Source organism: Nuphar pumila, chromosome 7 (genome assembly GCF_984573655.1).
Source record: "Nuphar pumila chromosome 7, dmNupPumi1.hap1.1, whole genome shotgun sequence".
Lineage (NCBI taxonomy): Eukaryota > Viridiplantae > Streptophyta > Magnoliopsida > Nymphaeales > Nymphaeaceae > Nuphar > Nuphar pumila.
This window is the reverse complement of record NC_143255.1, coordinates 36604271-36627415: the sequence shown is the minus strand read 5'-3', so window position 1 is coordinate 36627415 and position 23145 is coordinate 36604271. Positions and strand designations below refer to the sequence as shown.

Below are 23145 nucleotides of genomic sequence, written 5' to 3'. Positions count from 1 at the left end.
CAAGGGTTTTAAATGCATCATTTTTTTTAAATAAAAAGAAAAACATGGTTTTTTATAAGAAAAAACACTATCCAAGTATTGATTATCACTAAAATCAACCATGTTGAACAAGTCTAAGATGTTAGATTGCGTCCTAAACAACTTGTATCATGACACTCCAATTAGATTGTAGGTACAACCAACTCTATTAAATATATATTATCATATCGTCGTCATCTTCTTCATGCATCAGCAAGCTAGTTCAACTTATAAAATATAGAGCTTGAAGCAGGGAAAAATGATTAATAAATATTTCAAGGTTCACATTTGAGGTTTCCTATAAATTTAATACCAAAACTGTCTTGCATTTTTTTTATTAACCATAACAAAGTTTGTGAGGTGCAATATTAAAAAAAAAATTAAAAAAGGTCATCGTATTTTTTAATTGTGCTGAAAGCTTAGGTCCCAAATTGAAATTTTTTGGGTGGCAGAGGAGAGAGAATATGAATGTGAAGGGATAGAGGTGGTCTCAATTGGAAGGGGGCTGGCAATGCTAACGTGAGGGGCACAAATTTCAACGTGCCAACAGCACAAGGTCCTCTCCTATCCCATCCTTTCATCCCTTAGCTGTAGAAACAGCATGAGTCTAATTCAGGCAAAACCAAGCCCAATTCCTTTGACCACTTCAACCTACATTCCCACCTTTGAACAAAGGGAGAGAGAGAGAGAGAGATTCTTCTTACATTATAATATTTCTTTACTTTTTACTTTCTTCTTGCTTGTGGTATGTAGGAAGTCTGGTTTAGGGCACTCCAGGGGGTGGAGGTGGTGACTGTTTATCCTCAGAGAAAAAAACACAGAAGGGAAGAAAACACCTCCTGGGGATAAAGCCTCAACCCCCTGTAGGCTGAACCTGCACTGTATTATATTGCGTTATATTGCATTGCAATCATTACATCTGCATGCTCTGATGCATATGTATATGCACATGTAGGATACCACATATAAGGTTTCAATAGAATTTGTTTGATTCTCATAGTTAATGTTGATTGTGCATCCTTGCTATTCTCCCTATCACCCTTGGAGCATATGATCCTATTCTAATGGTATGCTTCTTTTGCTCTTAGTAGAGGGTAGCCCATATCCTATTGTCATTTCTCCTAGTTGATGTTTGCCTACCTTTTGAAGCACCCTATCCATCTGCACCTGATTACTGCATAGCAATCAGAGAGAGGGGGAGAGAGAGAAAGAGAGAAGGCAAAAATGAGTGTTGTTGCAGAGACAAGAGTTACCACCTTCGAGCCGGAGCGAAACCGAAAAGGCTGCAGCATTTTCAGCTCCATGTTCGGAAAGCGCCCGTTCTGGCGGAAACGCGGCTCAACGGCTGGCACCGCTGTGATGAAAGGTAGACGTAGAAGAATTGGTTCTGATGAAGCCTCCTTCCTTGCACCGGATTCTTCTGCCTTGGCAGCCACTGGATCTAATGCATTGGTCCAAGTGAAGCCCGCAACCAATACACAGGCCACCAACAATAGTATCAACAACCACCAAACAGCCATGGTATCAATTGTGCAAAGCAAGCCTCCTGCCAACCAAGGCAATGACACTTTGGTGAGAGCATCAAGCAAAGTCATGGTTCTAGGGAACCTTGGCAACATCAGGCAAGCCGCCACACCCATCTACAATGCCCCTGATCATCATCACAGCAACAAAGATCAGAGAGGCCCGCAGATGCGATCCAAGACCAATCCTGCTGCATACGCTGCCGCGACCACCGCTGCCGCAGCTGTCTCATCCCCTCGGAAGAGGTATGGGTATGGCAATATCGTTACAACCAACAACAATAAGAATGATAAGAATGTTCAGAATTGCAACCGTGCCGACGTTGGTGGAGGTGGCAAAGCCGGTGGTGGTGGTGCAATGCTGAGTAAGGCCTTGTCCAAGAGACTTGATCCTGAGGAGTTGAAAGCAGCAGGCAATGAGGAGTACAAGAATGGAAGGTTTGCCGAGGCATTGGATTTGTATGATCAAGCCATATATCTCAATCCAAACAACGCTTCCTACCACAGCAACAAGAGCGCCGCGCTCATCGGGCTCGGCCGGTTACTTGATGCGGTTGCACAGTGTACGGAAGCCATTAGGCTTGAGCCAACATATGCTAGAGCACATCATCGTTTAGCCACTCTTTATTTCAGGTATCATCATAATGACTGGGGATTAATGGTGTTATTTGAAATTATTGCATGATGAGATAATTGTAGGTGCAGTCACTATAACTCCATTAGACTCCCTCCCATGTCGCCAAAGTGGAAGCGGGCTGGGGAGAAGGTGCTGACCCCTTCGTCCCAAGTTCAATTCCCATGGGCATCTAGTGCCTTTAACTGGTGGGCTCCGTAAGAACTTGGGTATCAGTGACCCCAGCTGGGGTTTACCTCACAGGGGGGCCGACCCATTAAGTGACTTGGTTCTGGTTGAGGGTACGTCGTCATTAAAAAAAAGATATATACAAAAATTTAAATGATAGAGCCACCAATGCCGAATTAAACTCTGTTTTGAATAGTTTCCCCCCTGTATTTGAGGTCCTCCTGGCTAGGGGGTGTGGTCGAGAGTCTGAAGGCCCCAAATGTCTCTAGGTCAAGCCACCAGAGGTTGTGCTCATGACTTTATGAGCACAATTGTGATGCTAATTAATTTCACTCCCAGGATTTAATAACCAGGGTAGGGCTGAATGTCGTTTGATCCTGGGTGAGCTGCTCATCACCAAAAAATAAAAAATAAAAACTTTTATATGTTTTAAAGTATATTATGCAACTGCCCACAAAGGTTCCATGTAGCTGATTAGGTGGGCCAGCTTAAAGCATTCAAGTTGAAAGATTCCGAGAGTTCGACACCAAGGTTGAAGCCAATGGAAAATTATTCCCACTGGGCAGGAGGGAGTATTCATAAAAATTTGACCTGAAAACAAGGAATAGTGTTTCAGGGTTACCACTTTTCTAGCCTACCATGTTTTCAGTTTGCTTTTCTCAAATCTGACCTTGCATATGTGTTCAACAAGGTTGATTTGCGAGGAAACAATACTTGGATAATGTTTTTTTAACAAAAAAATGTAATTTTTAAGCCTTTCATATTTATGTAAATCTTAAGCCATTGATTTTCTAAACCTTTTAAAAACTACCTGCATACCAGAATTGGATGATCCAAGACACAATTATAAAATCAAGCAACACAGATTTAAGAAAAACATGAAAAAACTCTTCACAAGCTCATTGGGTTGATGATAAGCTAAAAAAGTGATAGTAAGCTATCACTATATATATATATATATATATATATATATATATATATATATATACAGGGGCGTAGCTAGGATTCATGTGAGGGGGGGTCAAACAGGGGTGTAGCAAAAAATTGGTGTGATAGTCTGGGGTTCGGGGGGGGGGGGCAGCGCCCCCGAAAAAAAATTGAGATAAAAAAAATGGCTACAATTATTAATTAATAAAAATCTATTTCATATGGACAAATCAAACTATTTGCTGCAGTCAGGGCTGGGCTACAAAAATGGCTAAAAATCTATTTCATATGGAATCAGGGCTGGGCTAGGACTGGGCTTTTAAAATTTTAATTTTATTTTTAACTGGGCCGGGAGGCAGGACTAGGCTACAGCCCAGTTCTGCCCCCCCCGGGCTCCGCCTATATATATATATATATATAGGTTTTTAGAATATTTAAAAAACAATAGTCTAAGATTTACATAAATATTCAAGGCTTAAAAAATCATATTTTTTGTCCAAAAAAATATGATCCAAGTATAGTTTCCTAACAAATTGACCATGTTGAATACATATGCCCATGTTTGTGAAAAACAACCCGAAACCACTGCCCACTAGAGGTAGGCTAGAAAAGTGGTAATATATATACTTTTGTTGTGCCGAATTACTTTTCTTTAGCAATTGCAGCAGCAGCCCCCTTTGTGCAACCCCAAGCTGGTGGCTTCCTCCGGGCGAGGAGTGCGCCACAGTTTTAGGCTGCAGGAGAAGCGACCATAGGTTTGGCAGGCAAAGTCCAGCATGAGGAGGTCTCTTACTCCGGGGGTGGTTTATCCATTCCTCGTGGAAAATAAAAACATCACCGATGACACACATATATATGGGATAAAAACAAATAAACAACACCCGTTCTCAAAATGGGAAGAATACAAGTAACAAAGGTAACATGTTTGATATACTTATTGCACTGAAAATTTGCAGACTTGGAATAGCAGATAAGTCCCTTAGCCACTATAAACAATCGGGAAGCGAATCAAATGCATCTGAGATCCGTGAAGCACAAGCACTACAAGCCCACCTTGCAAAGTGCACCGACGCAAGGAAGCTGAGAGACTACCACACCTTGTTGAAGGAGGCCGCCTCCGCCATTGGTGGCGGTGCTGATGCAGCTCCATACGTGCGTCTCTGCATCCTTCTCTCTTTTAGTTTACATTCAGTGTGATTGTACCTTTATTATGGCATTCATTTTAAGCTATTATTATTATCATCATTATTATTACAATGGGGATTTACTGTTACTTTTCTTCTTTGATTTTGTACAGTTGTTTGCATGTCAAGCAGAGGCATTGATAAAACTGCATAGGCATGAAGAGGCTGATAGTGTGTTGAGCAATGGCCCTCATTTCGAAGTGGAGGAGGTTACTAAATTCTTTGGAGCTGCAAGCAACGCCTACTTCCTTCTCATTAGGGCACAGGTGGACATAGCTTCAGGCAGGTGAGATTCAAGTCAATATTCACTCATAGTAATAATAATAATAATAATAATAATTCTTATTATTGTTATTAATATTATTATTCTAAATATTATTATTATTACTACTACTATTATGGGAATATATGTAACATTTTCCTGTTTTGGTTATGGGTTTTTTTCACCCTTCTCTTTAATGTTTTTTGACCGGAGACACTCATGTAAACACAACTAGTATAATAGGTTCTGAATTTGAATGACCCAATTTAAATTGCCAGAAAGGTGTGCTAAGTGTTTTCTAGATCTTTGATTTTTTTGTGGTTTTGAGCCTCAAATATGTTACATAGTTTGTTTAGTGGAAAACATTTTCTGAGCATGAGACTGTGAATGCAGGTTTTTCAAGAGAACACATCTATAGGGTCAAATTGAGTCAGTACTGCTTGTACATATGATTTTCCAACTAGATAATATGTATAATAGACTATACAAAACTTAATTACACACACCCTCATGAGAAAGTGACTATATATCCAAACCAAGGAATGTCCAAAATCTATAATAATCACTATTCTAGACGTTTCAAAATTAATAAGACCTTGCAAATGTTTTTCTTTATGTTTTTGAACTAAAAAAACATGCTTTGCATCGATTTATTTCAATATGAAAACTCAATTTTTGGTATTGTAAACTTTTACTGCAGTGAACTATTGATTTTTTAATGTAATTGAAAAACATGTCAAAATAACAAAATATTGTCATCTAAAACATGTTTTTTATTAGATAGAGTATAGATCTTTGCCCGCTATTTGCATGCATATACTCCACTGATATTCATTTTAAAAGTAGTTACATATTTTTAAAAAGATTATTTCTTTTGAGAGTTTTGGTCATTTTAATCAATTAAAGTTTATAAAAAATATAAAAGTTTTAATTAGATCAACCCTATAATATGCAACCTCATATCTAAATGCCTTAAAATTTCATGTATCCCCTATCTCATACGTAATGCAGCTTTTTCTATATTATGTCCTTGTCACATAGATATAGAAATATAAGAGGCTAAAAAATCTAGTGTTGCCTAATATTGATCTAGAAGACAAGAAAAAAATTTAGTACTTGCCTAGTGCCATTGAAACTTTGTTATGTGAAGGTTCGACGATGCGGTTTCAATGGCACAGCTTGCTGCTAACTTGGATGCTAGTAGCAAGGAAGTGGGTTCAACGGTAAGGACGGCTCGAGCCGTTGCGACGGCTCGGTCAACTGGGAACAAATTGTTCACGGCCTCAAAGTTTCACGAAGCTTGTGCAGCATATACTGAAGGACTGGAGCATGAGCCCATGAATGCCATTCTCTTGTGCAACCGAGCAGCCTGCTGGTCCAAACTTGGGCAGTGGGAGAAGGCCGTTGAGGATTGCAATACATCCCTCAAAGTTCGACCTAATTATCTTAAAGCACGACTTAGGAGGGCAGACTGTAATGCCAAGGTAACTTGTTCCATTTTTACTTCTCTCACTTTCATATATTGTATATAAGAGGAGACATGGGAATATTTTTGGAGAGGAGATCCATTGATTGGACCCAGTACCTCCCAGAGTGCTCGGTCCAATCATTGGATGCCATACATCCACTCATTTTTTTTTAGATTTATAACTCAAAGAAACTGCACTCGGAACACAAAAACCTGATCGTGCTGGCTCAACCTGCCATACCTATGGTCATCGTGCCAGCAACCTAAAACTCCGAGGATAGGACCCCTGCCCCCAGGGCCTATGCTATGCATTGGCTTGCGCAGAGGGGCAATCCCCATGGGAATTGAACCTTGACTGCCCGTCTTGCAGCCAAGACCCCACCCCATTATGTCAACCCCCTTGGGGCAACATCCACTCATTTGACAGCCAAGAATTATTACATTTAGCCCACAATGGCTCAACTCACCTGGTTGGGACAACTTGTGTATATCACAAAGTTGATGAGATGTCATGAGTTCGAAACCCATGGGAGGCATCTCTTGCCGCAAGCCTGAAGTTGTGGGGTACATCCGATGGGCCAGAGGGAGAACCTCAAGTGTTTTACCAATTGGAGGTTTGCCAACACCAGGTTGGTCATTGTGGTTTACCCTTTACACAATACACACACAAACTATTGAACAGAAAATTGTAGGTGCAACTGTGCAAGATATATGGGCTAAATCTGACTACAATTTTGTGTTCAGCTCGCATTGCATGCTATCGATAGGACCTTGAATCATGCATGTATGAACTCGAATTTTAGAGTAGTAAAATGTTGGTACATTGTGGGCAATATTTTTGAAGCCCACAATCACATGATTCAAAACTCCTTTCTCTGATTAAACAATCCATGTGGATCATATATCTAGCTATGGCTCATTAATCTACCAAACAAAAATAAAAACTTCTGAATATGTGCTTACATTTAGGTCGTACGGACACTTTTTAGCCCTTGAATAAAATGGATTAGCCTTGTTTGCTTTACATTGACATGGCTTCATATAACAGTTAGAGCGTTGGGAGTCTTCAATTCAAGACTATGAAGCATTGATGCGACAGTCTCCGGATGATGCTGAGATAGGGCAAGCCTTGAACGATGCTAGGCTTCAACTCAAGAAGCAACGAGGGGATCAGGACTGTAAAGATGAGAACGGCCTGGGAGCGGACCTCATTGTTGTTTCAAGCGTGGACCTATACAAGCAGTTTGTTAAATCCCCTGGTATGCTGCTGGTGCATGCAAATATTGTTATCCTTATACTTTCTAGCTGTTTTCTTTATCCTTTTTCAACCAACAACTCCCTTGGGCAGGGGTCATAGCCTCAGAGTTTTATGCCTCTGAAACCAGAGGCAGAAGCAGAAATTTTATATAGAGGGGGCCGAAAACACACACACACACACACACACACACACACACACACACACACATATATATATATATATATATATAAGAAAATATATAGTGGTTTTGTACCATGACACCTTATGGTGGTACATACTCTTGTTTGTATGGATTTAGCCACCAGATGAAAGATCTAACCATATAGATGCATTTAGCATAGTTTATTTAATATGTTAAAAGGTTTTATCATGTCTAATACACCATACACTTCAACTTTGAGATGGTGAAAAATCAAGGGTTCATAATTCATGAAAATAATAGTGGCTTAGAAATGATATAAAGCATCCTATTTGAGAGTCAACTTTAACACATGAAAATAGTAAATAGAACAAACTAAAAATCATCTAAAGGTTAGATTTTCCTTTTGGAGCTTAGGTCTATGTATCATGAGCACTAACCTAAATTTGAATAGGTTAAGGTTTTGGTTGTGGCTCACTCATTTATGTAACTGAGCAAGTTGAGACTTAATTAATTAGGCTAGTCGACTCAACCGAGACAAGCCCAAGCTCTAAGTGAATCTCATGACTCGGTGTGATTTAGGTTCGGCTTAGGGTCTGGATATAGGTAACATATGCACCAATAAGGGTTCATGAAATTTGGTATATTCTCTAGCATCAAATAAGGGATTTCAGCAATTGCAGTAAACACCTACAAGTCAATTGACGCCTAGTTTAAGGAAACTAGTTTTAGAAATCCAATTTGAGTAGCCAAGAAGGAAAATAAGATGGGAATCTCGACTAACGTCTATCCCTATCCTTCTCAAAATATCACATTTTAGAGGAAAAGTTTCCCATTTTTATTTTTCAAAGGGGGCAGACCCACATGTTTTATATGGGTCTATGCCCCACATAAGCCTAGAATATATGTATTTTAGCCCCCCCCCCCCCTTCTCTTGGTTCCACCCTTGGCTGCGACACCAAACATAGGTATGGTAGGTGGAGTTAGTGCGACCAGGTCTTTGAGTGTAGTTTCTTAGTTATAAACCAAAAAAGGCCAACAACTCTCATGTGAAGAAGGCCACATAGTTTTATGTTGCCAGAACAATGATTATAAGTACAATAGGCAGAGCCAATGCGACTAGGTTTCTGATCCCAGGGTGGTTTCTCTATGTAAATATAAAAAAACAACAGGATGAGAGGATAACACATCCCAGTTGGGATATGAGCAACTTGTGCACACAAAGCATCACTTGATAATGCATAAATGAGTCTCTATCCCAGACCGAGCTTTCGAAATGGGGCATACACAATGCAGAGCTCTATCGAGTGGAAAATGCATCGAGTGCAGGAACGTGAAGCAGGTGTTGGCTTGATCGATGATGTGTGTTGATAGCACAATACACGATAAACAACGATATCGTCATTAGTGCATCATTGTGTGACGACACAGACGTGGAGTATTGTTTGATTAAGCAATGCCAGTGGATCATAGGATGTTGCCTTTGGAGATTTGGTTAAGGATCTCTCAACTTGCAAGAGTTTTCCACGCATAGCAGTTGGACGCATGAGGGTGCGAGTGAGTTAGAGCTAATTTCCATAGGAATCACCTTAGGCGATTCCAACCGAGTATGGTGACTCCAGACTAGGCAAGAGAATGCCTATGCACCGACGAATGAGTTTGGGTGGTGCTCTTTGCTATGGTGTTCAATCATCAACTGGTCTTCGGACTGAGAGCCACAGAGTCTTGTTCCTTTAGTGGAGAGGTTTTGTTGTAGCGTGCGCATAGAGTTGTAATACTCTCTATGACACGTAAGGCTAAGGCAAGTTTGGGCAATTTTCGAAAGTGATAGCTGGTATGGGACAACTATGCACTAAGTGGCATAGACTAGATAGAATACGTATTTGAAGATGCGCTTAATCAACTTTTTCTAGGCAGCTGCGCACAAGGTGGTGCATAAGGCCAATGAAATGATTCAACATATGAAAAAATATTGGTGCGCGACCTTTGGCCGTTAGGCTGGCCAAACTAGGCAGTCTGGCGCGTTACGGGTTTGCAAAAAAATTTATACCTATGACAAATTGGCATCAGAGCAGAAAGATTTACGGAGACCTTGTTGTTCATTGTGTATGACACTGAAAAGGACAATGATGATTTATCTTGGTTACATAATTTTGTGCAGTTGAAATGTGGTTGACCAAGCACAAAAGAAAGATGTTGTCAGGTTGATATGAGTTATCTTATCGATGATAAGCAGAAGTGTAAGGTTGTTCAATTGGCTAAGGAAACATAGATGAGCCAAAAATTCCTACCAGTTGTATGTTAAGCTCGTAGGTGAAGCGTGACATTTGCCTTATGCATGCAGAGAATGCATGTTGAATTTGGTTTGATGGATTTGCACATTTGGGTATGAGAGACTCAACTAAACTTCTAGATTGTCTTCCAAAATTGTGGGTTAGCAGAGTGCCCATGTTGAGTAGAATGCTTATTATTTTTGTCCTTTAAGTTGGTAGTTCCTCTATGAATTATGTGTGAGAAAAAAGTTGTTCATGGCTCGTCGATTTGGTTTTTGCGAGAACGTTTTGCTGGCTCCATATGAGAGTTGCAGTGTTGAGCCGTGTTGTCCCTTGTGTGGAAAGTGCCCATGGAGACGCTTTAAAGGATCGCTTTGGGGCGATACACAATTAGGCATCTCCCACTTAAGGATTAGTTTGGATCGTTGAAAAATTGTAAGTTGGTGCTTAAGGGGGTGATATCTCTGCAGCACACATTGGTGGTCGTCTTTCTCGACGAGGATCATGAAGGGCTTGAAATTGCTCTTGCTGGGGTTGAAAGGCACCCTAGCCATAAACTTGAAGACGATAAGTTTGTCGTGCAGGCGAGGATGACCTGCTTGTGTATGAGACTATACTGGGGTCCCACGAGCAAATGATACTCGATGTTGATGGAGCAAAAGACCGTTGTCTAAGTGATCGGAGAAACGTTAAGAAATGAGATATGACATGTTAACAGTTGCGATGATGGTGAACAAAAACCAGAGCAAGTTGAGTATGGTGAAAAAAAGTAGACCAAAGATAAGTACAAAGGAAAGCTGACATATTAGTTGAGACTATGTTCTTACCTGAACCGGCATTATTAAGGACAATAATAGTTTGGGTGAAGGAAAATTACCAGACCAAGCTTTCAGAATAGAGCATGCACAATGCAGAGTTCTACCAAATGAAAAATGCATCAAGTGCAGAACGCACGACATGCATTGGCTTTATCGGTGACATGCGGTGATAGCATGACACACGATAAGCAATGATACACGACGTGCAATAAACAACAATATCGTCGTTAGTGCATCGCTGTGTGGCAGCACAAACGTAGAGCGTTGTTTGATTAAGCAGTGTCAGCGAATCAGATGATGTTGCCTTTGGATAGAATACACATTTGAAGATGTGCTTGATTAGCTTATGCTAGGTAGTTGCGCAAGAGGTGGTGTGCAAGGCCAATGAAATGATTCAATACATGAAAAAGTGTTGGTACGCAGCCTTTGGTTGTTAAGCTGGTCAGATTGGGTAGTCTGGCGCATTGCGCATTGCAGGTTTGCAAAAAATTCTATGCCCATGACAATCTCATTGCCTACCGAGGGTAGGTTGTTTGGCTTTCTTTTATAAAGATCTATTCTAATTTTTCTTTGTTGTTAACATTTTTGGTGTAGGCATGTGTGTGGTACTCTTTTGCACAAAATCAAGTGAGCCATCCAACCGGATCATGCCATTCACCCTACAACTGTGCAAGAGGCATCCATCAGTCCATTTTCTCAAGGTTTGTTGTTATTGTTACTCTTCTTTTTTTGTCATTACTCAGCCGAGCAATGGATACATAGGATGAGTACCTATTTACCCGGTCCTGGTTCCATCAAACACTGGTCTAAAAATGTAGCTTTTTAGAGTGAAAAAGCTTCTCATTTCTATGAAATAAGACAAACCTTGCCTTAGGCCACATTTACTTGGGTATTTGTTGTATGAACTTAGATCCTCTCATTCTTTCCGTCATCTCCCTCTTGTTTTTCATGAGATTGGACAGAAAGTCTAAAAAAATCAAGATCCCCTCTAAATTAGTGATTCCCTTATAATTTTTTTAACCCTCAAAAAATCATATTTTTCATGAAAAAATACAATTTTTTTTCTCTCTCTCTCATAATCTTGATATGTTTTTTTTTCCTAGGTGGACATAGAGGATAGCCCAGTCCTAGCAAAGTTGGAATGTGTTAGCTCAGTGCCAGCATTCAAGATATACAAGGATGGAAACAAAGTTAAGGACATTGCAGGAACAAATCAGCAGGTACTGGAGAGCTCTATGAAATACTTCACCACTAGACAGTAAGGGAACTCACAGTTTATCTGTCATGTGGACCCTGGACATGAGATCAAGGAAACAAAACGATGGCATCTTTGTACCTAGTCATGGTCCACATGCCACTTTGATGGACCTATATACCATCTTTTCTTACAGGTCTTATGGGCCATATATGGATGTTACATATCAAGTGTGGCCAATGGAAACTGGGGCAGCAGTCATACAGTATGAGATGGATATCTGAGAAATCAAGTGTGCTGGTTATGTTGGTGAATCAAGTTGTGGCCTTTACTACAAATGCCTTGATAGATAAGATGCCAATTTCAACTTGCAACTGTTGTGTGAACATTATTTGGAAAGTTGAAGGGATCAGTGTAATATAATCTTCTTTTTAGTAATGTGCTTAGTTGCATTCCCTTTTGCTGTTTTTAGAGATGTAAATGGGTCGGACTCGGTTTGGAATTTGGCATTACTGATTCTAACTTAATTGGATCTTGTTTAACCAGATTTGATGTGGAATGGAAAAGAGTAATACTGAATCTGCATTCAATTAGCTAATTAATATGTTTTTTATGTAACCAAGTTGGACACAAACACCATTCTGGTTCAGTTTTGGACCTGCACCGCATGAAAATCCAATCATTAATCAGCTAGCACCTGTATTAACAAATTCAATTAATTGGATTCAGATTTGGTCAGATATCTGATCCAAACCTGATTCTCTCTCTCTCTCTCTCACACACACACACACACACACACACTAGTGCCCAACCAAAGGGCATACAGGGCTGAATTATCTAGGCCTCTTACCCCACTTATTAAAATTCATAATCTTCCCTAGTTTTTTTTTTCATTTTTGCAATTTATAAGCAAGTTGGGGTTCATCTAGTAGGGGCGAATTGTGAATCACCAAGTTGATGGGACATCACAGCTTCCAATCCTATGAGTGGCATCCCTTGCGCATACAAATTGAGTGCACCCCCTGGTTTGGTAGGGAGGACATCAAGGGTTTTATCAACCAGAGGCCAGTCCATAGTTACCAGAAACTTCATGCTACATGGAGAATCTTACTTTCCTAGGAACTTGCTTAGAAAGTAAGAAACTCCTCTCTTCCCTAAAAGAAGGGAAAATTTTGAGAAACTCGCTTCTAAAATATGAAAAACTCAATTCTCATTAGTGAGAACCCTTTTCTTTCTTGTTTTCCAAATCGATTCTCTTTTGCTTTCTTAATGTTTTCATATTGTTTCTTATCACAATCTTATTTGTCTCTCCCTCGGTTCCTATTTTTTCATATTAAAAAATAATAATTTTTATTTGCTTTCGCCTGTGCTACATATTACTTCCTATATGTTTGATTTTCATCGCTTCACAACAGTTTTCCGCTTCTCGCTTCATACCATTGCTTCCCCGCTTGGACTTCACGCAACACTTTTCGTACCCGCTTCGTTTTCTGCTAATTATGGGTCAGTAAATGTGCGGACGGTAATGAGGGGATCTTTTTCTTGGATTATAAAAAAAATTATAATCCCGCTTCGATTTTTTTCTTGTTTGATTTGTTTTTTTGTCCCCGCAAATAAAATCGTGAATGAAACACGTTCGCCTATCTTAACGTTAAGTTGAGAGAGAGATAGAGAGAGAGATGATGCGTCTTCTGCGGGTGGGGATCATCTCTCGGGCCCTCTCTTCCTCCTCCTCCCACCCATCGTCGAGCCCGAGCTTGTCCATATGGAGGGGGAAGAGGAAGGAGATGGGGAAGGAAGGTCTGGTGGTTGTTCAGGAGATGAAGCGCCTCCAGCACCACGCCCCGCCCCGCCTCCAATCCTTCATCAAGTCCCGCGTCTCTCGCCTCCTCAAATCCGACCTCCTCGCCGTCCTCGCTGAGTTTCAGAGGCAAGACAACGTCTTCCTCTCCCTCACGGTACGCCCCTTCGCCCCCTCCCACTCTTATGCCAATTCTGATACTTTGTTCTCCTTTACTACAATACCCTCAGTACTTATTTTCCATCCCGATATTTCCTTGTTCCCGCAATTGGGTTGCCACCATTATAGCTATATTAAGCTCTGGATTGAAAGGAATGGGGGAAACAGGACTCGGAAAGCCGACCCCATGTAGTTGGGACAAGGCTTGATTATGATGATCAAGATGGTGATAGTTGTTGGGTATGAGGCCAATTGGGTCTTGATGGCACACAAAAGATGTAAAAGGCAAAAAAAAAATTGTTTTTATTTTTATTGTTTATACTGGTTTTCGATGCTCATCTATCTGTTCCTTGAGTTCTGAAGAGTTTAGTTGATTCCTAAAGGATGCCCCTTTGGTTGATTACATCTACCTGATCTGACTCTCTCAAGTCCCAAGTGGAGTTATCAGATATCATGGTAGAGTGAAATTCTATGCTCATTGAGAAAGAAAATCAAGGAGGCTTTCAGATGTTTTAACTTATGACATATCGAAAGAAGCTTACTATCATTAAGAGAACTGATCTTTCAAACTATATTAAGATCACTAACGCTAGTTATTATTTGTCCAAACCATCCTTTTCCTTTTCTTTATTTTCTTTTGGGTTTTTTCCCACGTTTTCTTAATCTCTGAAACTTTCCAATTCTGTTGTATTCCATAGCATGAGCCTAGTATGAGTCATGTGATTTTTAATCTTCAACTTTTACAGAACTCGAGAAATCTAGTTTCGTTACATACATGTGGTGGACCAAATGGTTTTATCCTGATGGACGTCTATTCCTCATTTAGTCTTATTTGTTTTCTGGTTGTTGAAAAACTTTAAAACTCACAATAATGATCACACTCACATAAAGATTCACACAGGATTAATTTGGTTCAACAATTTGTGCCTACCTCCACGGTAAGGGAGACCTCCCTCTTTCTTCTTCTTATTTTCTTATCTCTTTTCCATTCTACACGTTTTTGGTCAGTGGAGGTACTACTTATACACCTCAGAGTCTTTACAATTTTATGAAGACTTTGTTTAAGGCATGTAACATTTGATTGCCAAGGTTTACAAAATTGCGAATCACATGAATAGAATTTCCTCACATGGTAAGTGGATTGCACTTTCTGGTTTGGGCTGAGATTCCTGCCTCCTATGAGTTTCCTTCTTCATTGGGCCACTTAAGAGAGATTTCCTTTGATCATGGCTGCATAACTAGTTGCCTTGATCTTTCCTTTCTATAGTCAACTTCATTCTATTTCCTTTGTGATTGCCTTGACTGCCAACACCACTTGCTATATTACCTGTCTCAATGCATTCACTGCCAACACTACTTGGCATACATTTCTGATTGCCTTGACTGCCAACACCACTTGCCATATCACACCCCCTCAAGTCCAGCTGTCTCTCTTGAGGATTGACCTTGATTACGTTGTCATTTGATTGAGTTTCAACACTTTCCTTAACACGCCCCCTCAAACCAATCACCAACTCTTGGAGATTGAGCTTGTCATGTAACTTACAAAACCTGGGCCTTGCAAGAGCTTTAGTAAAAATGTCAGTAGGTTGATCTTCAAAAGGGATGAACTTTGCAATAATTTCATGTTTGACAACATTTTCCCGAACAAAGTGATTGTCAATTTCTATGTGTTTGGTCTTAGCATGGAAAACAGGATTAGCAACAAGGTAAGTAGCTCCAAGATTATCACATCACAATGTAGGAATATTAGGTGGATGAATGCCTAATTCCACTAAAAGGTTTTTCAACAATATAAACTTAAATACGATTTCTGCCAAAGCCTTGTACTTTGCTTCAGTATTGGACCGTGCAATAGTATGCTGCTTACTGGATCTCCAAAAAAGAATATTAGGTCCAATACAAGTCAGGTAGCCTCCAGTTGATTGCCTATCATCAGGGCATTCTACCTAGTCTGCATCAGAAAAGGTAGACAGATCCAAACAATTGGATTTAACAAATTTAAAACCATAGTTCATTGTTGCTTTTAAGCACCTAAGAATTCTTTTAACATGATTCCAGTGATCATGAGTTGGCTTATGCATGAATTGACATGTCTTATTAACAGAAAAAACATCAGGCGTAACCTATGTCACATGGGTGCGGGGATTCGGCACATCCAAAAAACCCGGGTGCGGGGGTGCGGCAGGGGCAAAAATGTAATATATATATACATATATATATATGCATACATACACACACCGTAGGTTCCCCCGGTGCGGGTCGGGGTCCAGTTATCGACCCAGCCTGCTGCGTTCTGCTGACTGTCATGATTCAATCATGTCTGAAATTCCCTGGTCTTCACGAAAAAAAATATTAGCAAAGGTTTGATGTGGTTTGTTGGAGAGAGTCTTTACGAGGCCTACGACTCCACTGCCACGCCACTGCCTAGGGTTCTTCAAATTTCATTTTATATACAGTTGCACACAGATAACAACTAAAAGAAATTTATTGGATTTGACATGTGAAAAAGAGAGGTCTACACAAGGCTACGACATCTCGTTAGGAGAAAAGTGAATACTAATAGCCACCAAGGCTACCACCATCATTATCATTTATTATGGAGAGAGAAAATCCTTGACTAAGAAGGATCTGGATCATTGAAGCCTTGAAGGATAAAGACTTCAAAAGGCTCTTGAATTTTGGTTTTAATTTTTGAGGAAGATGGATCATCATTTCCAAGTTAACAGTGTGTTTTCCAACGCTGCGAATTAATTGTTTGGAGGCAGGAATAGCATGGGAATTTGGGATGCCAACAAAGCTCGTGAGATGTTGTGGACACAAGTGCCTCTTTATAAAACAAGAGCAGCATCAAGCAACTGTCAGCAGATTTTTTTTTTAAAATTCCGCAGCCCATTTCGTAGGGCAATTTTAAAAAAAAAAATCCAAAAAAATGGATCGAAATGACCCTGGGTGCGGTCAACGCATCCAGGATCGGGTTGACCGCACCCGGTGCCGCACCCTCACCCGAACCCGCATCGAGTCGACGCGGGTGCGGCACCCTGCTAGCCTAATCCCTGTGACATAGGGCATAACATATTGAAGGGCTCCAACCACACTTCTATATTGAGTAGCATCAAGCATAGGTTTTCCATTGAATTTAGACAAGGTCATGTTGGGAGCAGCAGGGGTGACCATGGGTTTGGATTCTGCCATTTGAGTTTTAACCAACATGTCATTAGATGTATTGCCTTTGAGACAAAAGAAAATCGTTACCATCCTTATGAACTTCGATTCCCAAGAAGAAATGTAATTCACCATGATCTTTTATAGAAAATGCACATCCAAAATTATCTATGAGAGTTTGAATTTCTCTTTGAGAGCTCCCATTAACAATAATGTCGTCCACATACACTAGAACATACATGACCAGTTCTTTATATCGTTTGATAAACAAAAACGAATCTACTTGAGGTTCAATAAAACCAAGACCAATCAGATAATTGTGAAGTCGTTCAAACCAAGCCCTCGGAGCTTGCTTTTGGCCATAAAGAGCTTTTGTGAGTTTGCATATATGACTTGGAAACTCCTTATTTTCAAATCCACGAGGTTGAGCCATATAAACTTCTTTCAAGAAACCATGCAGAAAAACATTATTAACATCAAGTTGTCTAACTTTCCACCCTTGGCATGAAACAATAGATAAAACATACCTAATGGTGGTAGGCTTAATCACTGGACTAAAAGTTTCAAAATAGTCTACTTCCTCTTATTGACTGTACCCTTTGGGCACAAGTCTGGCCTTGTAACGAGCAATTCTATTATCAACATGACATTTTACAAGATATATCCATTTGCATCCAACAATATTGTAATGTCTACTTGGTGAAACTAAAACCCAGGTATGATTTTTATGAAGAGCCTCTATTTCATCTCTCATGGCTTGAACCCATTTTGGATCTTGAAGGGCCTATTTAAGGTTGCATGGTTCTTTCTCATCTTGAGTTATTTCACTAATAAGAGCAGCAGGTTATAGGGTAAAGGCTAGTGGCAAAGACTTTTGGTTTTTGAGTGCCATCTTGTGATCGAGTAATCATATGATGGGTTCTAACAAGGAATTGAGAGAAAAGGTCGACCACCATATTTATGCCATCACCAAAATTTTGATCATGTAATTCAGCACCAGTGGAAATAGTGGGTTCAGAAGGATCAGTTGCACTAACGAGTTCAACAGGATCAAGTTCAACGTCAAATTCTGGTTCAATAGGATGGTCTTGGGAATCAGTTTCAACATGGGATTCAATCTGATTTAAAACATTCTGATTTCCAGTATCATGGACTTGATATTGGATAGCAATAGGTTGAGATGAAATGAGCTTATTCACGTTGGGAGCATAGGAGACATCATTTTTGTTTTGCTTACAAAGTCATTCATTGACTCTCATGGCAGTAGTGGGTTCTTTTGTTCCAACATATAAAAAGTTTTGTTCATCAAAAACATGCCTGGAGACGAAAACTTTCTTTGATACGGGATCATAACAAATATATCCTTTATGACACAAGCCATATCGGATAAAAACACAAGGCCTGGACTTGGGGGACAACTTATTTTGGTTGTATGGAACGAGATAAGGATAACAAGTGCAATCAAATTTTTTGAAATAATTATACTGAGGAGGTCTTTGAAATATCAACTCAAAAGGAGATTTGTTACCTAAGTTGACACTTGATAATCTATTTATAATATGAATGGTCGTACGAAAGGCATCAATCCAAAAACTAAATTTCATAGAGGCATATATCATCAAATTCATACCTGTATCGACCACATGTTGATGCTTTCTTTCAACCACTTCGTTTTGCTGCGGGGTATGAGGACATGACAACCATCTCTTAATACCATTTTTCTTCTGAAATTCAGTAAAGCTAGAGCTTAAAAATTCACCACCATCATCACTGTGAAAGACTTTAATCTCATGACCAAGTTGTTTCTCAACTATGACTTTAAAATTTTCAAAACATTTTTGTGTTTCTGATTTTCTAACCAAGGAAAAAATCTATGAAAATCTAGAGAAATCATCCACCAAGAGAAGATAATATCATAAACCTTCTCTAGATAAACAAGGAGAAGGTTCCCATAAATCAGCATGAATTTATTCAAGAGGATAAGAGACATGAAAATCATGTGGCTCAAAAGGTAATCTATGCATCTTAGCAACCATGTATGTAGAACAAAAATTAGATGCGTGTTTTTTCTCAAAATATAAAATATTGTCTTTCCCAAGTATTTCAAACACCTTATTTCCAGTATGTCCTAACTGACAATGCCAAACGCCCGTTGTTACTCTCTTGGCTGCAACATGAGCTTCATTTCCCTTGCTCCCATCTTTCTGAGATGCTTCGATCCAAATGTATAAACTGCCCTTACTTGGTCCTCTTTTGAGAATGGTTCCTTTCTGTACATCTTTTACAGTGAATCCATGAGAGGAGAACTCAAAGGTGCGGTTGTTAGCATGAGTAAACTTGACAATAAATAATAACTTTTTCTTAATATTAGGGACTTATAAAACATTCTTTAAAAGAAAAGAATTAGAATGAGTTGAGGATCACATTATTAGTATTAGCAATGGGTAAACTAGCACCATTCCCAATAGTGAAAGATTCATTTCCTTGGTATTCTTTCTTGTCAACCATACCTTGATCATCGAAAGTCAGATGATTTGTTGCTCCAGTGTCAGGGTACCAAGCATCATCTTGAAAAGCAATTAAAGCCATCACAGCGAAAGCCTTGGGTATGTCATAGCACTGTCGAGCAGTGTGATTTTTGCGCCCACAAAATTGGCAAGTCATACACCCATCTTGATTGGAGTTGGATGCTTGATTGAAACTACATTTTTTGTCTTGGAAGTTGTTTTAAAAATTCTTCCCAAAGCCACATCCTCTTCCTCCGTGACCTCAGAAATAATTTCTGCAACCCCTGCCTCTTTGAGAAAAGAAAACAATTGAAGAGGATTCCATTTGATATGATTGTTTTGGCACAAATAACTACAGCCTTTTCTCTCGAGTGAGAAGCACGTCAAATAATTCGACAAATGTTGAGAGTTTGTCTTGAAACGTAGAAACTATGATGATAAAACTCTCGTATTCGGCTGGGACGCCGTTGAGAGTGAACAAAACAAAGATCCTCATCTTTAACTTCCTCACTGATGGCACTTAGAGAATCAGCCACAAATTTGACATGATTAAGATAATCAATCTTAGGTTTATCATCCTTCGTGATGTTTTGGGTGTTCTCTTTTCAATTGAAGAACTTTTAATTTTGATTGGGACGAGTAGGAACGTTCCAAAGCAAGCCAGGCATTACGCGCGGTGGTGAATCTTATAATTTGTCTGAGAACAAGCTTAGACACACTAGCCTTTATCCAGCTAAGGGCCAATTGATCGGTTCTCTTCCAAATGAAAAGTTTGGGATTTTGAGAAAACTTGTTCACCTTAAACAATAGGCTGATTTGGAGATGAGACAAAACCATAAACATATTTGATTAAATCCTCGCTATACATCACAAATTCTATCTGCGAACGCCAATGCGGATAGTTGGTGCGATCTAATTTGATAGACGCCAGACTTGAGAAGGCATTCCATTGCACAGTGGGGTTGGGAGTCAACAAAAGACTTGAAACCATGCTTGATGATGAAGATATGTTTGAACAAGCCATGAGAGCATGTTAACAGCACTTCAGCAGGGATGACAACAACGTAGATCGTGATCGCTTTGATACCATGAAAAACTTTAAAACTCAAAATAATGATCACACACAAAGATGCACATAGGATTAATGTGGTTCTGCAATTTATGCCTACGTTCACTGTAAGGGAGACCTCTCTCTCTCTTCTTCTTATTTTCTTAACTCTTTTCCACTCTACACTATTTTGGTGAGTGGAGGTACTACTTATACACCTCAGAGTCTGTTTAAGGTATGTAACATTTGATTGCCAACATTTACAAAATTGTGAAGCACAAGAATAGAATTTCCTTTCACATGGTAAGTGGATTGTACTTTCTCGTTTGGGCTGAGATTCCTGCCTCCTATGAGTTTCCTTCTTCGACGTGCCACTTATGAGAGAGTTCCTTTGATCATGGCTGCATAACAAGTTGCCTTGATCTTTCCTTTCTGTTGCCAACTTCATTCTATTTCTTTTGTGATTGCCTTGACTTACAACACCACTTGCCATATTACATGTCTGAATGCTTTCACTGCCAACACTACTTGTCATACCTTTCTGATTGCCTTGACTACCAACACCACTTGCCATATCACGCCCCCTCAAGTCTGACTGCCGCTTTTGAGGATTGAGCCTGATCATGTTGCTATTGGGCTGGGTTTCAAGTTTCAACGCTTTCCTTAACAGTTGTGCCATGCTGAAGATTTTAGAACTGCCATCAAATTCTTTCGTTTGTTTTCCTATTCATGTTTCAACTTATTTTTGCACATAACATAGAAGATTGTGGGGAATACCTTATTGTAGCTTATGGAATCACTTAAGTAACATGCCCAATATGATGTAGAAATTGGGTTTTGGTGAGAGTCTACTTTAAGCTTCCATCCAAGGATTTCTAGGACTTCTACAGGATGTCCAATTTTTTAAACTGAGTTGTACATGTTCACTTTTGGCTGTCATACGTGCACATAACTGCTAACAACAATTTCGGCTTGGTGTTTTGCGTGCATATGTTCATCTTTATGTGTTTGCTTGCACACGTATGTTCTCCTTGTTAATGATGCAGAAAATTGGCTGCAGGTATATGAATTAGTACGTAAAGAAATATGGTACAGGCCGGACATGTTCTTTTTCAGAGACATGTTTATGATGTTGTCACGGAACAAGAAGGCTGAAGAACTAATGCAAGTCTGGGAAGATTCCAAGAGAGAGAAGGTTCACTTTGATCAGCATACATATGGTGACATTATAAGGTGCTTGTTGGACAACAATCTACCTTCTCAAGCAATGGAATTTTACAGTGAGATGAGAGAATCTCCTGATCCACCCTTGTCATTGCCTTACCGTGTAATTCTGAAAGGCCTTGTACCTTATCCTGAATTGAGGGAAAAAGTGAAGGAAGACTTTTTGGAGCTTTTCCCTGGTATGATTGTATATGACCCACCTGAGGATTTATTTAATAATTAAATTTTTTTTATGGCCAGCTAAAACCCCGAAGACACTTCCATTCTTACAGCATTGGAATGTTTTCTATACCAACTTCACATTTCAGGTTTCTCATTTCTGTGCATTTTTAGTGAGAGAAATGATACAGTATCTGCATGATTGCTGAACAAGCGATAAATTCATCTGAGCCATTTTGTGGCAACTTAACGCCCTCTGAATCAACATCATGGGCGCATTTTTTTTTTTTTTAATTTAGGAGTCCTGAAGGCATCTTGGTAGTCTAGAGAGGTTGAGGGAATGACACCATCTATAAATTCTAATGGTAGACTGCAAAATATACAAGACGAAATGTAAAGGAAGACTTGAGTGAAGCAGTACTCTGAATTGTGATCATAGATGCAACTGGTTGAACATTATGCTGTACCTGATACCTTATTGAACAGCACATTTTCAACGGGTCCAAGCAAGCAAAAAAGAATTCTCTCTCTCTCTGAAAAATTTAAAATTATATCCTTCTGTTTATATAGTTAACACCTTGGTAAAGCCCGAGCACAATTATTGTTGACCACCTAGCTTTGGCTTAATTTTGTCATTTAAAACCTTGCTAGGTTTGATATTTTTTTGTATATGAAATGGATAAAGAATAACTACAGTTAAGGATGAATCAGATTTTATCCAATATCCTATCGAATTTGAATCCGTGTAGTTGCATTTGGTAAGCCAAAACTATATCCAATTATAACTGGATGCAGATATGAAAATCTGACAAATATATGAATTTTATGGATATCTGAATCCATTTACACGTAAAGAAACAGATCTGGTATGACTTTTTCACAATTCAAATTTGAATCCATTTAGCCAACATCTGATTAGTCAAATATGGTATTGGCCACATCCCATCTGAATCGGAGCCGGTTACATTACTAACTACAGTGCCAAATGATGGAATTTAATAATCTATGGGCATTGGTATGGAATTTTTAATACTATGAGCAGGTATAGATGAAATCCATCATATGCAAAGTTGGGTTTAGCTTTCTGATGATAAACTCATATTTTAAGCAAAAAATACGATAGAAAATTGCAGAAGAGCTGGGATAGAAATCTACAATTTAGCATGATCATTATAATTTTGTTCATGTTTACTCCAAATATATAAATTTGTAAAA

The 23145-nt window shown here is 39.3% G+C and overlaps 2 protein-coding genes across 2 annotated transcripts; both read left to right on the top strand.

Annotated features, from left to right (window-relative positions):
- The first annotated feature begins 1242 nt into the window (after positions 1-1242).
- On the top strand, positions 1243-12151 carry LOC149831930 (inactive TPR repeat-containing thioredoxin TTL3-like). The gene is made up of 7 exons (XM_090013116.1): positions 1243-2174; positions 4227-4422; positions 4568-4740; positions 5867-6200; positions 7233-7454; positions 11776-11930; positions 12064-12151. The coding sequence occupies exons 1-7, from the start codon at positions 1243-1245 to the stop codon at positions 12149-12151; spliced, it is 2100 nt and encodes a 699-aa protein (XP_089869242.1).
- Positions 12152-13519: 1368 nt separating this feature from the next.
- On the top strand, positions 13520-22175 carry LOC149831929 (pentatricopeptide repeat-containing protein At1g62350-like). Its single transcript, XM_090012288.1, has 2 exons — positions 13520-13825; positions 21608-22175. Exons 1-2 carry the CDS (start codon positions 13547-13549, stop codon positions 21992-21994), a joined length of 666 nt encoding a protein of 221 aa, XP_089868414.1. The 5' UTR covers positions 13520-13546; the 3' UTR covers positions 21995-22175.
- The last annotated feature ends 970 nt before the right edge of the window (positions 22176-23145 follow it).

Excerpts from the sequence above, each read along its gene's own strand:
- LOC149831930 (XM_090013116.1), top strand. The coding sequence starts at position 1,243 with ATGAGTGTTGTTGCAGAGACAAGAGTTACCACCTTCGAGCCGGAGCGA. Across the intron at positions 2,175-4,226 it reads TTAGCCACTCTTTATTTCAG|ACTTGGAATAGCAGATAAGT; the intron begins GTATCATCATAA and ends GAAAATTTGCAG. Across the intron at positions 7,455-11,775 it reads AATCCCCTGGTATGCTGCTG|GTGGACATAGAGGATAGCCC; the intron begins GTGCATGCAAAT and ends TTTTTTTCCTAG.
- LOC149831929 (XM_090012288.1), top strand. The coding sequence starts at position 13,547 with ATGATGCGTCTTCTGCGGGTGGGGATCATCTCTCGGGCCCTCTCTTCC. Across the intron at positions 13,826-21,607 it reads ACGTCTTCCTCTCCCTCACG|GTATATGAATTAGTACGTAA; the intron begins GTACGCCCCTTC and ends AATTGGCTGCAG.